Source organism: Coregonus lavaretus, assembly GCF_964263955.1.
Source record: "Coregonus lavaretus genome assembly, contig: HAP1_SCAFFOLD_826, whole genome shotgun sequence".
In the NCBI taxonomy this organism is placed as follows: domain Eukaryota; kingdom Metazoa; phylum Chordata; class Actinopteri; order Salmoniformes; family Salmonidae; genus Coregonus; species Coregonus lavaretus.
Window position 1 is genome coordinate 26,437 of NW_028158703.1, and position 16,040 is coordinate 42,476.

Genomic DNA, 16,040 nt, shown 5'->3' on the forward strand with positions numbered 1-16,040 from the left:
GGCGCAATGTTTTTCTTTCTATGGACGATTGGCTGGCCATATATTACATTTTTCCATGTTGCGGGCTGTTCTGAAACTACTAGCAGGCCATTTGTTTACACCTTGTTCAGTCATGTTACCTCATTAGTTAGCTAGCTAACAACCTGGTAACTTTACTAGCAGGCCATTTGTTTACACCTTGTTCAGTCATGTTACCTCATTAGTTAGCTAGCTAACAACCTGGTAACTTTACTAGAAGGCTATTTCCGAACATTTGGGGACACAGAAAGAAAGGAAAAGGGATAGCTTCTTCAGGATATTAATGATCATAGCAATGAATGAATGACTGTCCTCTTGCATGTGTTCACTTACTAACAACGTTCTTAAAGAGAGTGTACAACTTTAATGCATCTCAATAGGAAAATAGTGCTTTTCACAATGTAGACACCTAATATTCCACAAATGACTCATTTTAATGACAGGTATTTGTGTCAACATTTTAGCTTGCTATAATAAACAAATGCATTTACAGGGTCACATATTAGTTTATAGGGCACAACATGTGCCTCAGAAGTAGCTATAGGTCCAACATAGGATATTCCTCAACCGAGTAAAAAAAAAAAAAAAATGCTGGTGCTCCTAAATGTTATGTTGTGCTCCTAACTACTATAAAATTGGGAGAACCACTGCTACCAGTGAAAGTATTTAATTTAAAGCCCTGTGCACACACACAAACAAGCATGAAAAACTCTATAGCACACACACATAAAACTCTTAACATCTGTTGTCTTTGATGGGGAGCAGCTATTTCCTGACAGTGTGACACAGCCTTTGTAGTACCTGCCCTGCCAGTCTGTTCGATCATTATGGTTCTCCCCAGGCCCAGCTGTGTCCCCAGTCCCCTATCCCTCTTTCTCCCGATCTGCTCACCCAGTATCCAGGTAACACACCCACACCCTCACTCAACCTGACCGAGAAACAGGAGCTGCTGATGGGCCGAGGAACCAGCCCTGGAACCAGCCCTGGGTGTGCTCTCTGCAGTTATGAAAAGCCTAACTAGTGCTTATGAAAGAGTCCTTTTGGGCGTTTAAATGAAACAATCTGCCACCGAATAATGCAGAGGACTTACACGTGTGTGCTTGTCTGAACAATTTGCACATCCATGGCCTCACAATATATGCATGCACACACACACACACACACCCTTGACCTTGTACAGAGCCTCCGCCTGGTCTTGTTGTCTACTGGGTATTTTCAGCTGCTCTCAACCACCCTCTATTTGTTTCAAAGTCCTGTGCTACCTCAGTGCCTGCAGCCTGTCCTCCTGCTTCACACAGCCAGTCACTCTATACTTTGTTTATGGCAAACCTTCGGTCTGTTTGACCTCCGCTGCCACCCTAGCTGTACATTTCCACTGCCTCAATGTGTGGCTGTTGGTGTTGTTTTGAACTGTATGTCTCAGCTGGGTGAGTAGGCAGTGAAAAACCTGTGGAGTTGGGCCCGGTTGCATAAAACATCTTCTGGGGGACAGGGTTCAGGGCAGGTGGACGGACACAGCACAGGGGGAAGAGGGCACAAACATAGCATCTCAGAGCTGAGCTCTCACACCAACATAAGGGAACCAAAGGCAGATGGGGAGCCAGGGATGGGAGGAAGAAAAGAAGGAGGAGGGAAGTGGGAACGGAACGTCCCGTGGGAGCGTTGGTAAGGGTTGGTTGAGAAGAGAAAACAGGGATACAGAGAAAGAGAGAGGAAGAAAAACAAGCTCACGACTTTGAGAGAGAGAAAGGGTCCAGGCTCTGGTTGTTATGGCGACAGTAACAGCGCAGAGCAGGTGGCATGGGTGACGGTGCTCTGTGACTATTACCCGAAAGAGAGAGGAGGAGGAGGAGGGAGGCAGAAAGGGCACAAAACAAAATAAACTTAATATGCTCATCCAAGTAACATAGGAGAACGAACAGTTCATTGGCCAGCATTCATGAGTCAAATGGCAACTTACAGGCTGTTGCTGCTCCAATTATGACAAACACATGCATTAAGCTTCCTCTCCGTGTGTGTGTGTGTGTGTGTGTGTGTGTGTGTGTGTGTGTGTGTGTGTGTGTGTGTGTGTGTGTGTGTGTGGGCACAAAAACAACATAACAGGAAATCTGTCACATTAGTTACACGGCCGCAAAAGACACCATGTTCTCTGTGACGCTCTATCTTCCATGGTCTAAGACAGATATCATCAACACACTGCTTGTTAGTGGTGTACTAAGGATGGTGTGGAATTTATTTGACTTGATGGGGAAAAATAGGCCCAATTCAGAGGCTCATATAGTTACAGCTAACCTGAACGGCAACATGACAGTTGATCATTGATACATATGTGGCTCAGTGGCTGAGAAGACAATTATTTTGAGTGTTTTCATATTTTGTGAAGGAAAGAAAAAGACTGCCGACCTGAGGGTACATTATATGTTATGTACGAGGTCAGGAACCTTGCCTGCAGCTTGAAGACCTTTACGGCATACCAGAGATTTTTCCAGAAATGTGTTAAATGTTTAAACACAAGCAATTCTGTTTTCAAATGGCCACTGGTAATAGCACCCATCACTTTTTAAGGTGTGTCCTGAAAGTGTATTTCTGCACTACACTGAATGGAAGCCACAATAAGATGACTCGAATGAATCATGTTTAGGGTCGCAAAATTCTGGTTAACTTTCCCAAAAGTCAAGAGGTTTTCCAGAAATCCTGATTGGACGATTCCAGGAATCAAGAAGGAATAAGTAGGAAATCTGGAATCTTCCAACCAGGATTTCAGGAAAACCTGGGAATTTGGGGAATGTACAGTGAGGGAAAAAAGTATTTGATCCCCTGCTGATTTTGTACGTTTGCCCAATGACAAAGAAATTATCAGTCTATAATTTTAATGGTAGGTTTATTTGCACAGTGAGAGACAGAATAACAACAAAACAATCCAGAAAAAACACATGTCAAAAATGTTATAAATTGATTTGCATTTTAATGAGGGAAATAAGTATTTGACCCCTTCTCAATCAGAATGATTTCTGGCTCCCAGGTGTCTTTTATACAGCTAACGAGCTGAGATTAGGAGCACTCTTAAAGGGAGTGCTCCTAATCTCAGTTTGTTACCTGTATAAAAGACATCTGTCCACAGAAGCAATCAATCAGATTCCAAACTCTCCACCATGGCCAAGACCAAAGAGCTCTCCAAGGATGTCAGGGACAAGATTGTAGACCTACACAAGGCTGGAATGGGCTACAAGACCCCTGCTCAAGAAAGCACATATACATGCCCGTCTGAAGTTTGCCAATGAACATCTGAATGATTCAAAGGAGAACTGGGTGAAAGTGTTGTGGTCAGATGAGACCAAAATGGACCTCTTTGGCATCAACTCAACTCGCCGTGTTTGGAGGAGGAGGAATGCTGCCTATGACCCCAAGAACACCATCCCCACCGTCAAACATGGAGGTGGAAACATTATGCTTTGGGGGTGTTTTTCTACTAAGGGGACAGGACAACTTCACCGCATCAAAGGGACGATGGATGGGGCCATGTACCGTCAAATCTTGGGTGAGAACCTCCTTCCCTCAGCCAGGGCATTGAAAATGGGTCGTGGATGGGTATTCCAGCATGACAATGACCCAAAACACACGACCAAGGCAACAAAGGAGTGGCTCAAGAAGAAGCACATTAAGGTCCTGGAGTGGCCTAGCCAGTCTCCAGACCTTAATCCCATAGAAAATATGTGGAGGGAGCTGAAGGTTCGAGTTGCCAAACGTCAGCCTCGAAACCTTAATGACTTGGAGAAGATCTGCAAAGAGGAGTGGGACAAAATCCCTCCTGAGATGTGTTCAAACCTGGTGGCCAACTACAAGAAACGTCTGACCTCTGTGATTGCCAACAAGGGTTTTGCCACCAAGTACTAAGTCATGTTTTGCAGAGGGGTCAAATACTTATTTCCCTCATTAAAATGCAAATCAATTTATAGCATTTTTGACATGCTTTTTTCTGGATTTTTTTGTTGTCATTCTGTCTCTCACTGTTCAAATAAACCTACCATTAAAATTATAGACTGATCATGTCTTTTTCAGTGGGCAAACGTACAAAAATCAGCAGGGGATCAAATACTTATTTCCCCTCACTGTAACTAGAATTACGCAACCCTAATCATGTTGTCGTGTTGAAGCTGATGGATCAGTGCAGCACCTGCAGAGCGGCTGCTTGCAGCTATATGGATAGATATCTGGTAACCAAGAGACAGGAATAGGAAGAAATTAGATGGATATAGACTTAGTATGGAGATGGCAGAGGGAGGGAGTGATCCTCACTTCACCGGGCTGCCGTTGGTACTAGTGACCTTCATCCTACAGCAATCCGTTAATATGTTAACATCCAGACGGGCTGGGGTATAGAGCACAGACGGGGAGTAGGGTTAGGTAAATGTGGACATACATGTCTGACGTGTGTGTATGTGACGTGTGCGTGTCGGCGTGACAGAGAGTTAGTAGGAGTGTGAGTGAGTGCATAAGTTCTGACACTGAGCAGAGCTAAAGTACAGTAGCTAGCCTACATGTTGAGTAGTGATGGGGGAAGATTTCTTTTTTTGATAGTTACATATCGGGATATTATTTTTGATAATATATTGTATCGACAATTTCACAATGTTATTGTTGTGCTGGTTGGGTGTACCTGCACCAAAACTCCAGTATTTTCCCTTCATAGATTGAGAACAATCTTCTTTTTAAATAGGGAGCCAATTTGTTTTCAGCACTTTTATTCCCGAATCTCTGCAGCAGACATATGGTGAACAATATGTTAACTACATCGAGTCGCAATAAAATCACAGTATCGAATCGCAATACATATCGTTTCGGCACCTAAGTATTGTGATAATATCATATTCTGAGGTCCCTGGAAATTCACAGTCCTAATGTTGAGGGAAATCCATTTTCCTGACTGGGAACCAACTATTTCTATAACAAAACATGTATGTGTATGTGCTTGTGCAGCGGGGCTGCAGTAGAGTTGTGCTGAACGAGGCATAGCTGCACAGACACAACAAGAATGGGAGGAGGGGTAGAGGACCATCTTTCATAACGTATAGTGTCACAGTGACATACCCACAAACGGCTGTGTGAACGTCACCACAACCCAGGGAGTAGCACAGAGAGGCTAGGAGAGGGAAATAACTGCCCATGGTGGGTGAAAATGCACTTTGGTGATTAAATTTAACTTCCTTATGTTATAAAATACATTTTAACAAGACAAACATGATATTATTCACATTCTGAAACGTTCAGTGGGGTCTTTCTCTAACATTTCATTACTAGTATATCCAAAATGTTGGATTTTGTAACCGAATACATCCAATAATAAGCACCGAGCTCTGTACTTTGCTCAGTTCATCTTTCCCTCAATCCTTACTAGTCTCCCAGTCCCTGCCGCTGAAAAACATTCCTACAGTATGATGCTGCCACCACCATGCTTCACCGTAAGGGATGGTGCCTGGTTTCCTCCAGACGTGACGCTTGGCATTCAGGCCAAAGAGTTCAATCTTGGTTTCATCTGATCAGAGAATCTTGTTTCTCGTGATCTGAATCCTTTAGGTGCCTTTTGGCAAACTCCAAGCGGGCTGTCATGTGCCTTTTACTGGCTTCCGTCTGGCCACTCTACCATAAAGACTTGATTGGTGGAGTGCTGCAGAGATGGTTGTCCTTCTGGAAGGTTCTCCCATCTCCACAGAGGAACTCTGGAGCTCTGTCTGAGTCACCATCGGGTTCCTGGTCACCTCCCTGACCAAGGCCCTTCTCCCCCGATTGCTCAGTTTGGCCGGGCAGACAGCTCTAGGAAGAGTCTTGGTGGTTCCAAACTTCTTCCATTTAAGAATGATGGAGGCCACTGTGTTCTTGGGGACCTTCAATGCTGCAGAAATTTTTTGGTACCCTTCCCAGATCGGTGCCTCAACACAATCCTGTCTCGGAGCACATGCGGCGAATACAACAGGTGTAGAAATGCTTACTTACAAGCCCTTAACCAACAATGCAGTTCAAGAAATAGAGTTAAGAAAATATTTACTAAATAAACTAAAGTAAAAAAATAAAATCAAGAAGTAACAAGAAAATTACATAATAACAAGGCTATATACAGGGGCTACCAGTTTCGAGTCAATGTGCGGGGGTAGAGGTTAGTCGAGGTAATTTGTAAAGTGACTATGCATAGATAATAAATAGCAAGTAGCAGCAGTGTAAAGGGGGGGAGTCAATGTAAATAGTCCGGGTGGACTCCAATCAAGTTGTAGAAACATCTCAAGGATGATCAATGGAAACAGGATGCACCTGAGCTCAATTTCGAGTCTCATAGCAAAGGGTCTGAATACTTATGTAAATAAGGTCATTATGTTTTATACATTTGCCAAAAATTCAAAAAAAATGTTTTCACTTTGTCATTATGGGGTATTGTGTGTACTTATTAAAAAAAATCCATTTTAGAATAAGGCTGTAATGTAACAAAATGTGGGAAAAGTCAATTATTGACAAGTTTTGAATATTTTCCCGAATGCACTGTATCTTGTAAAACGGGGAATTTGTTAATTTGATGTTCATGTTTGTTTTATTACCTATTGAATTGCCTCATTCAAGACACAAGTATGTCCCTAAGTTGAAGGATTTATTGATCCCCTCGTAACTCTCTGGAAGTCACCTTCTGAGTTTCATTAGCAACACGTAACATTCACCGTCTGTTTCGCTACAAGGATTCAGTCAGGCGAAGATCGGAAGATGCTGGAGCCCTCACCATTTTGTAGAACCAACCAGGGTAGTTTCGTTGATGACGAACACAAAGCACCGTTGTTGACAGGCTTCAGTTCAGTCAGCATTTCTTTGCTCAAGCCAAGGCAGTTAGTAGTAAGTAGCTAGCTACGTTAGCTAACATGTTTTTGTCCTGGAGCTCGAAGTGCCTTTCTCTGGAAAGACGGCAAGTGTTTGTTTTATTTCTGCAGAATGTTACTGATTGGTTGAACATGATCCAATCACTTTCTAATTTGTTTTGTGCAATGCCCCTCGGGCAGACTGATAGCCTTGTAATTACCAGATTGCCGATGCGCTAAGGGAGCACACAAAATAGCCAAAATTAGCCTTGCTAGCTGGATATCATAGCTAGCTTCTTTACATCAATTTGATGCAGTCAAGACATGCACTACCAGATGGTATGATAACCTATGAAACATTAACAAGTTTGTATATCCACCCGACCCCTCTTGAAGCAGAACAGAGTTTAGACAGGATTAATCTCCTGTAAAGTCATGCTACCAAAGACTACCGCAAAAAACTGTGTAAATGCTGCCAGGTACCGACAATAAGAAAGGGGAACACACACGTAAACACACCACTGAGAAGATATGACTGTAGGTTTTAAAACAACTTTCATTAAATCAGTTTAATATCACTCATGGTCGCTTGCAACTCCTCAATGACAAGTATTTTCCTCCCATCAAAACCTGTTGTATAGGCATCTTAGTTGACCCTTAACATGCCGGACATATCATTGGACTGTAGCATATGGAATCATATCAGTTCTATTCATGGCATTTCTTTATTCAACATTCATCAGTGTGTGTGTGTGTGTGTGTGTGTGTGTGTGTGTGTGTGTGTGTGTGTGTGTGTGTGTGTGTGTGTGTGTGTGTGTGTGTGTGTGTGTGTGTGTGTGTGTGTGTGTGTGTGTGTGTGTGTATGTATGTATGTATGTATGTATGTATGTATGTATGTATGTATATATGTATGTATATATATATATATATATATATATATATATATATATATATATATATATATATATATATATATATATATATATCTTCTTTCAGTTTCCACCTACCGGGGACATCATGACCATCATTCTCATCCTCCTCCAGCTCCTCTTCCTCACTGTTGAGGCAGTGGGGCTCCATGTGTCTCCCCGAGGTCTCCTCGTCAGACATGGTGTCCCTCAGTCACCCGGGGGCATTACCTAGGCATCCTCACACACACACACACAGGCCACCTGCAACACACACACACACACACACACTTCTTATTTGTCATAAAAATGTAGTCTACACAGTTATTTGGTCTTTGTTCTGTGTCTTATAGTGCAAATAAAAAACAATTGAATAAACAAATGAACACACAAACACACGTTACCTTGACAATCTCGCAGAGGGACAACTGACAACATACAGAACTGCCAATGCATAACTCAAAGCCCTCTAACAATACCATTAAAACTAGAGCCCGACCGTTGCATCATTTCACTGATAATATCTGCCGATATTGGCCTTTAACAGATATATCGATATCGGACGATTATTCCACCAATAACCGATATTCAATAAATAGCGTGAGATTCAATTTTTTCATCCTATCTGAAAACGTGTCATTATTGTCAATGTAAGAAATCAACATTTGAAGCATATTTCTTGGACAATTGCTAGTGTATGGCAATTTGAGAACTTTTGTGGAAAAATGACACTTTTTCATTTCCCCCACTGTAAAACAGTACATCGGCAGATATTGGTATCGGTAAGTCCCCCCCAAAAATCAAAATCAGTGTTAGCCCTGATGCGCCTCCCTCTTTTCCCCCTGTCCAGCTACAGTTTCTCCCTGCAGGCGGTCACTGAGTCTGAGGTGCTAAAGGAGCTCCTTAAACTTGACCCCAAAAAAAATATCTGGGTCAGATGGTTTAGACCCTTTCTTCTTTAAGGTTGCGGCCCCTATCATCACCAAGCCTATCTCTGACCTTTTTAACCTGTCTCTCCTCTCTGGGGAGGTTCCCATTGCTTGAAAGGCAGCCACGGTGTGTCCTTTATTTAAAGGGGGAGTTCAGGCTGATCCTAACTGTTATAGGCCGATTTCTATCTTGCCCTGTTTATCAAAAGTGTTGGAAAAACTTGTCAATAATCAACTGACTGGCTTTTTTGATGTCAACAGTATTCTCTGTGGTATTGAATCTGGTTTCCGCTCAGGTTATGGATGTGTCACTGCAACCTTGAAGGTCCTAAATGAGGTCACCATTGCCCTTGATTCTAAGCAATGTTGTACTGCTATTTTTATTGACTTGACCAAAGCTTTTGATATGGTAGACCATTCCATTCTTATGGGTCAGCTAAGGAGTATTTGTGTCTCTGAGGGGTTTTTGGCCTGGTTTGCTAACTACTGCTCTCAAAGAGTGCAGTGCATAAAGTCAGAATATCTGCTGTCTCAGCCACTGCCCGTCACCAAGGGAGTACCCCAAGGCTCGATACCTAGGCCCCACATGCCTCTCAATTTACATCAACAACAGCTCAAGCAGTAGGAAGTTCTGCCATCCATTTATATTGAGATGATACTGTCATATTTAGCTGGCCTCTCCCCGGATTTAGTGTTAAACGCTCTACAACAAAGCTTTCTTAGTATCCAACAAGCTTTCTCTGCCCTTAATCTTGTTTTGAACACCTCCAAAACAAAGGTCATGTGGTTCAGTAAGAAGCATGCCCCTCTCCCCACCGGTGTGATTACTACCTCTGAGGGTTTAGAGCTTGTGCTAGTCACTTCATACATGTACTTGGGAGTACGGCTAGACGGTACACTGTTCTTCTCTCAGCACATATCCAAGCTACAGGCTAAGGTTAAATCTAGACTTGGTTTCCTCTAATGTAATAGCTCCTCTTTCACCCCAGCTGCCAAACTAACCCTGATTCAGATGACCATCCTACCCATGCTAGATTACGGAGATGTAATTTATAGACCATTCAGCCATCAGATTTGCCACCAATGCTCCTTCGAGGACACATCACTGCACTCAATACTCCGCTGTAAACTGTCTCTCTCTGTATACCCAACACAAGACCCACTGGTTGATGCTTATTTATAAAAACCCTCCTAGGCCACCTCCCCGCTATCTGAGATTACTACTGCAACCCACAGCCAACACCCGTTCTGCCAGTCACATTCTGTTAAAGGTCCCAAAAGCACACACATCCCTGGGTCGCTCCTCTTTTCAGTTTGCTGCAGCTAGCGACTGGACCGAGCTGTAAAAAACACTCAAACTGGAGAAGTTTTATCTCCATCTCTACATTCAAAGACTCAATCATGGACACTCTTACTCACACTTGAGGCTGCTTCGCGTGATGTATTGTTGTCGCTACCTTTTTGCCCTTTGTGCTGTTGTCTGTGCCTAACAATCTTTGTACCATGTTTGTGCTGCTACCATGTTGTGCTGCTGCCATGTGTTGCTAACGTGTTGTTGTCATGTTGTGTTACTACCATGCTGTGTTGTCATGTGTTGTCGTCTTAGGTCTCTCTTTATGTAGTGTTGAGGTGTCTCTTGTCGTGATGTGTGTTTTGTCCTACATTTTCAATCCCAGCCCCCGTCCCCGCAGAAATAAGAATTTGTTCTTAACTGACTTGCCTAGATAAATAAAGGTGAAATAAAAAAGGGGGAAAAAAAGGTGCAGAGGATCCCCCTTTCCCTTCTACTATTCAACACACACTCCACACCAAGGAGCTGGCCAATTGTCTGGGAGAAGAAAGAAAATCCCATTGCAAAAATCATGTTTTTTGCCTATTCATTGATGGAAATACCAGTCGATGGAAATACACTTGCCGGTCATGCTTATGGATGTATAGGTTCATTTGCATAATGTAGTGGAATTAAATTGGTACAGAGCCTCTGAGCGGAAAATCTGCCAGACAGCGCAAGAGAACTGCTGCTAGAGTGAAGCATGATTTTATAAGCCCAATCATTGCGTAACAATTCTAAATGCAACCATGTGTTAAAAACTTTTTATGGCCACGATTAAAAAGAGCTACTATTTTTATTTCTCAACTGGTAGTTGAAGCGCGCTTCCCATTTGCCATTCAAGTGCATATAGGCCAAGGTAGGCAGGATTCAGCGCATGAAACACCACTTTACAATGAGCTGGAGGCAGTATGCATTTTGAAAACATATACTTAATTGTTTGAAACCTAAACGTTTTACTTCATATGAGGCATGTCTTACCTTGCTTCAAAGTAAAATCCGACCATAGAAACATGAAGGCAATTTTATAAAAATACTTCCATATGCCATTAAAACCAGTAGCCTATTTCTCTCATGTTCTATTGGTTTTCAAATCAACTTTCTTTCGTTGTCCAGTAGCCAAAGGCACAATCCCAGTCATATTAGCAACCCATGCTGGTTGTTGCAGCTTCACATCTCCCCTCTTTCAAAATGTCTAACAGTCATTTTCATCTCTGTCACAAGAAACATTTAATTGAGAATGTTTTTGGGAAAGCCTTTCCATCTCTACCAGAAGGTTTTCATTAGCATCATCACAAACGGCTACACAAAGTGTAGACCTGCGTGTGCGCCGCACACATACACAGACAGGGGTATTCCTGTGCCGTTTCAGAAAGTAGCATGAAAATACGAATCACTGACGCATTTTATTTATGTCTTATGATTCACTTGGGCAAACTAATGCATTTTCTAATAAGTTCAATTAATTTCCTATTAAGTTCAATACATTTTTTGTCTGGATTCTGGATTTTATAGGACCCTATGTTTATCCATGTACACTACTGTGTATACTGGGGTCTCCAACCATTTCTAGCATGAGAGCTACTTAAAAAGAAAAACATGTTGCAAGTTAATCCTTTTTTTTTTTAGCTATCAAATAGGCACATTATTCTCTTCTCCACTCCCCTAAAACTCTTCACAACTCTTCCCCAGTTCCTTAGTGTGCAAGAGAAAGTAGTGCACTACGTTTTCTGCCAATATACCTGGTAAAATAATTATTAATAAACAACTGAGGGGGCCCTGTAAAATGTGATTTTCCTCCCCTAATTATGTTCTCAGTTTTATTTCTTGGTTTCAGATTATTTTTATTTTTTAAATTTTAAATTACAATTGTTCATAGAGAAACAAAATTCCCCTTTAATTGTGCATCTGGCCCTTTAATTGTGCATCTAGTGAGAGAGGACCGTGCAGGTCTAGCTATGGTTCTGTACTGCTACTGCTCATTTCATGGCAAAGTTTACAAAGAACAAATAATAGATATAAATACAGTACTTCTGCCAGGTAAGCCTACTTTGCAGGTAAGATTTAACTGAGAAGGTTTTGGGGAAAGTATCTCTGTCAACCCACAAGGCGGTTATCACATCAACTGGCTACACACAGAGTGTGTGTGTGGGGGGGGGGGGGGGGGGTAATGAGAATGTAGCGTTGATTAAATAGTAGTTGGGAGCTTGCGGTGTCTGATACTTGTGAGCTTTGTTAATGACAGTTTGCTGTGGAACACGTGAAAATTGAATGTACTTTCAGAATTGTTTGGCGAGCTACTCATAGGTGGGCTGCGAGCTACTGGTAGCTAGTGATCGACCTGTTATAGACCCCTGGTGTATACTAAAGCGCAGTACCTTGAGAAACCAAGGAGTTAGTCTTTTAATTTACATCTTAATGATACCAGAGGGCCTGTATGTTGCTAGGGGGCTTTTGCGCCCCACCTGGACATTAATCTCTAGGGGAAACACAGAGAAACATTACACATACCTTCAGTCTAACTTGGGTTACAGTTAGTGATTTAGTTGTCATGCCAGATCATATAGGCTATCCTAATGGCTAGCATCAACAACAGTTTTTCAATTAGGAGTTAGCTAAAGCATACAGGTCTGGCAATCAGGCTAGCAGAGTTTGTTTTAAGCTACTTTCGATAAAAACAACTATGGAGAGGGGAAGAAACCCTCATCTTTCTTCCTCCTATGTGGGTTTTTCACTGGTGAATCGTGCTGCTGTTTTGTCAAAGAAGCGGCACAGACATACATACACCCTCAGAAAAGATGTAAAACAAAAACAGACTAGAGGGAAGACTGTCAGAGTCGTGGACTCCCTTGGAAGAGTCAAACAGCAGAACGAAAGACGCTGGCAGCAGCCTATTCCTGGAAGGCAGAGAGGGGCAAAGCTCTCAGGATGCATTTTAGAGCTCATCACTCAGCTTGGTGAAATTAAATTCACATCACTCACAGCCTTTTCCTGTGCCCATGCCGATGCAGTGCATATCATCATGATCCAACCCAGCTTCAATGACAGGTTAGCCGACACAACCTTGAGCAAAGAGCTTTTAAGTAGTTCATAGAACACCACTTCCAGCTATAGTGACTTGAATTCAAGGAAGAAAATGGTGGTTGGTGGGAAGAGGTTAGCAATGGAGGAATTGTCAGTAACAAAAGGGCAAGCTGATTGGAAGGTTAACAATGACCTTGTTTGACCCCTCCCCTTCCTGGGAGGCTCATAGTTTCAATTCTACAGGGAGAGGGGATGCCTTTTCAGACAGGAGACACAACAAGCCCTGGGAATTGAGATAGATAAACTGAAATTCACTGACTGCCCTTGCAAAAACAAAGAAATTACAACAGAGAATGTTTTTTTTGCGCAAACTGAACAAGACTTGGGCGGTATACAGTATCCCGGATGGTTTTATTATACATTTGAATATTTGTAGCTACATTTTAAGTAAATACCTGCAGTCAAGTTGTGCAATACGGTAGAAGATAAAGTAGATACCTCTCTTCATTTTACATGTCACAATTTTTCATTATGAAGCTTACTGGTAGTCCCCAGTCATGTGGTGTTTGTCTCCAAGCACACAATGACGAGAGACCGGAGCCTTGTGAGTCACTCACTGTTGTGCAGCACGCACCAGGTGATCTAGTTACAGTATGGAATTCACAACTAAATGTTTGCCAGGTAGATATCTTATAACTATTAAGTTAACTGTATAAAATGTGCTAAATTTTAGTTTGCTAATTTAGTAGCTAGTTAGCTATCTAGCTAAGTGGTTAGCTTCTTCCAAAATCAAGCTTTGCTTGGTACCAGCAGAGAATCACCTTCTGGATCAAGAGCCTTGCTGTTAAATATTTGTTTTGTGCGTGCAGAAAACTGAGCAGCATTTTTTTGTTACTTGTATAGTTTAGGTCAGAGACTCATTAGCGTTTAGTTAGCATTCTCTATTGGGATTTTACATGTACTTGTTAGCTTTGCTAACGTTCAGACTACAAAGGCTAAGTGGGGTTTGCAAATAGAGCCCTTTGTGTTCAGTGCCAGTATTACCGAAAATCCCAGTATGGCACAAGGTTGGTATGAAGGCATGACATTCTGGATACCGCCCAAGCATAAACTGATCTATTTAAATATTGACTGCCATATCTTACAGATGTTTTACAAATCTGTCCTGCAGAGTGTGCTGTCATTTGGCCTGATATGCGTGTTAGGAAACAAGAGGGTGCAAGACCAAGCAAAACTGCAGCAAATTATAAAAACAGTGGGCAAGAGTCTGCCAACAGCCTGTACACAAATCTCATACTCCAAAAACATGACAAAATTCTAAAAAGGACAGTACCCACTTCATCCTAAATTCTCCCAAAGCAACCGCAGCCTGACTAGGGGGAAAATACTTATTGAAAATAAACAAATAAATACAGGGACTTTCAGCCATTAGGCTGTATAATGGAAAGACTTACCAAAGACTCTTGATTGGTTCAAGGGAGTGTGTATTGAACATCCACTGTAAATATGTAGACCATTGCACTTTTCATATTAATTTTATTGTGTACCATTCTGTGTTTATGTTTTTTAAGCACATGACCAAACGAATTTCCCCCTGGTGGGATAATAAAAGTGAATCTACTCTAAGGAGCTATAAGAGGTCTTCATGACATTTCAAACATGCATTGCATCCTCCTCCTGAATGAATACCAGGCAGCAGTGGAGCCCACCTGGGACGGGTCGGGGAGGGGTTAAGGTCAAGGTCTGGCTGTCTCGTGTCCACAAAACCCACATGCCAAACGGGGGAGGGGAGTACATAGCCTAAACCCTGCTAAAATAGGGCCACCCTACATCATCTAGATTCTAGACCAGAGGTAATGCAGGGTCAAGGGACACCACAGATGTGGTCAGAAGGATACCAGCCCAGCCCCCAGCACCCTCAGGACAGCACCAGAGCCCAGACCAGACCGCAGTACCCTCAGGACAGTGCCAAACGGCCAGACTGAAGGTCATGGGGGACAAGGCCACATGGCTGGCAGCGGCCGGGTGCCCTTTGACATCACAGGAAACAGGAAGAGAGTCGCCGCATGGGGCTACATTCCATTTCGATTCAGCTATGACCGGAAGTGTCTTTTCGTAGCAGGTTAGGAGAGCATTTTCGCTAACCCTAACCCTTTTCCTAACATTAACCTAATTCTCCTAACCTGCTACATTAATTCTCCCAACCTGCTGGGTAAGCTCTCCTAACCTGCTACGAAAAAGTCACTTCCGTTCATAACTGTATCGAAGTGGAATGTTTTTAGGGAATCTTGTTGGGCCAGGAGGATACCAGTATCGTGGCAAGGAAACAAAACACGAAAAAAGATGCACCTGGCACCTACTATCACACCCCGTTCAAAGGCACTTAAAAATGTTTTCTTACCCATTCACCCTCAAATGGCACACATACACAATCCATGTCTCAATTTCCTCAAGGCTTAAAAATCCTTCTTTAACCTGTCTCCTCCCCTTAATCTACACTGACTGAAGTGGATTTTACAAGTGACATCAATAAGGGATCATAGCTTTCACCTGGATTCACCTGTTCAGGCTATGTCATGGAAAGAGCAGGTGTTCCTAATGTTTTGTACACTCAGTGTATTTTACAAGCTATAGCACACAATATTTTACAAACGGCAGGTTTTTAAAGGACCAAAGTGTTTGGTCTGCTTCACGTTTTCATTTTTGCCATGGAAAAAATATTGAGATAATTGTATTGTCCCAGCCCTAGAATCTCGCTACAGTTTCCTTATCACTTCCTCACACAAATAAAACACACACGTTGGGATATAGGCCACACACACACCAACACGTGATGTGTCACACGCTTCCGTGTTAGTCTACCATGTCCTTTAGGGGGGGGGGGGGGGGGTCAGGGTCTGACACTTTCATTTTGTACGTGTCGTGTTGCCTAAGCCACTTCAACACAATGGTTTCAACTCTCTCCCACCAATAGAGAGAAATAGAGAAGGAGAGGGGG

The 16,040-nt window shown here is 42.5% G+C and overlaps 1 protein-coding gene across 2 annotated transcripts in view; it reads right to left on the reverse strand.

The window, feature by feature from the left end:
* Positions 1 to 7,938, reverse strand: part of LOC311123673 (helicase ARIP4-like) — a 34,254-nt gene extending 26,316 nt beyond the window's left edge. For both annotated transcript variants that reach the window (XM_084197917.1, XM_084197920.1), the window contains exon 1: positions 7,859 to 7,938. In XM_084197917.1, the coding sequence (XP_084054043.1) occupies positions 7,859 to 7,931 (73 nt within the window). In that variant the 5' untranslated portion in view covers positions 7,932 to 7,938. The remainder of the gene's footprint in view (positions 1 to 7,858) is intronic.
* Between the last annotated feature and the right edge of the window lie 8,102 nt (positions 7,939 to 16,040).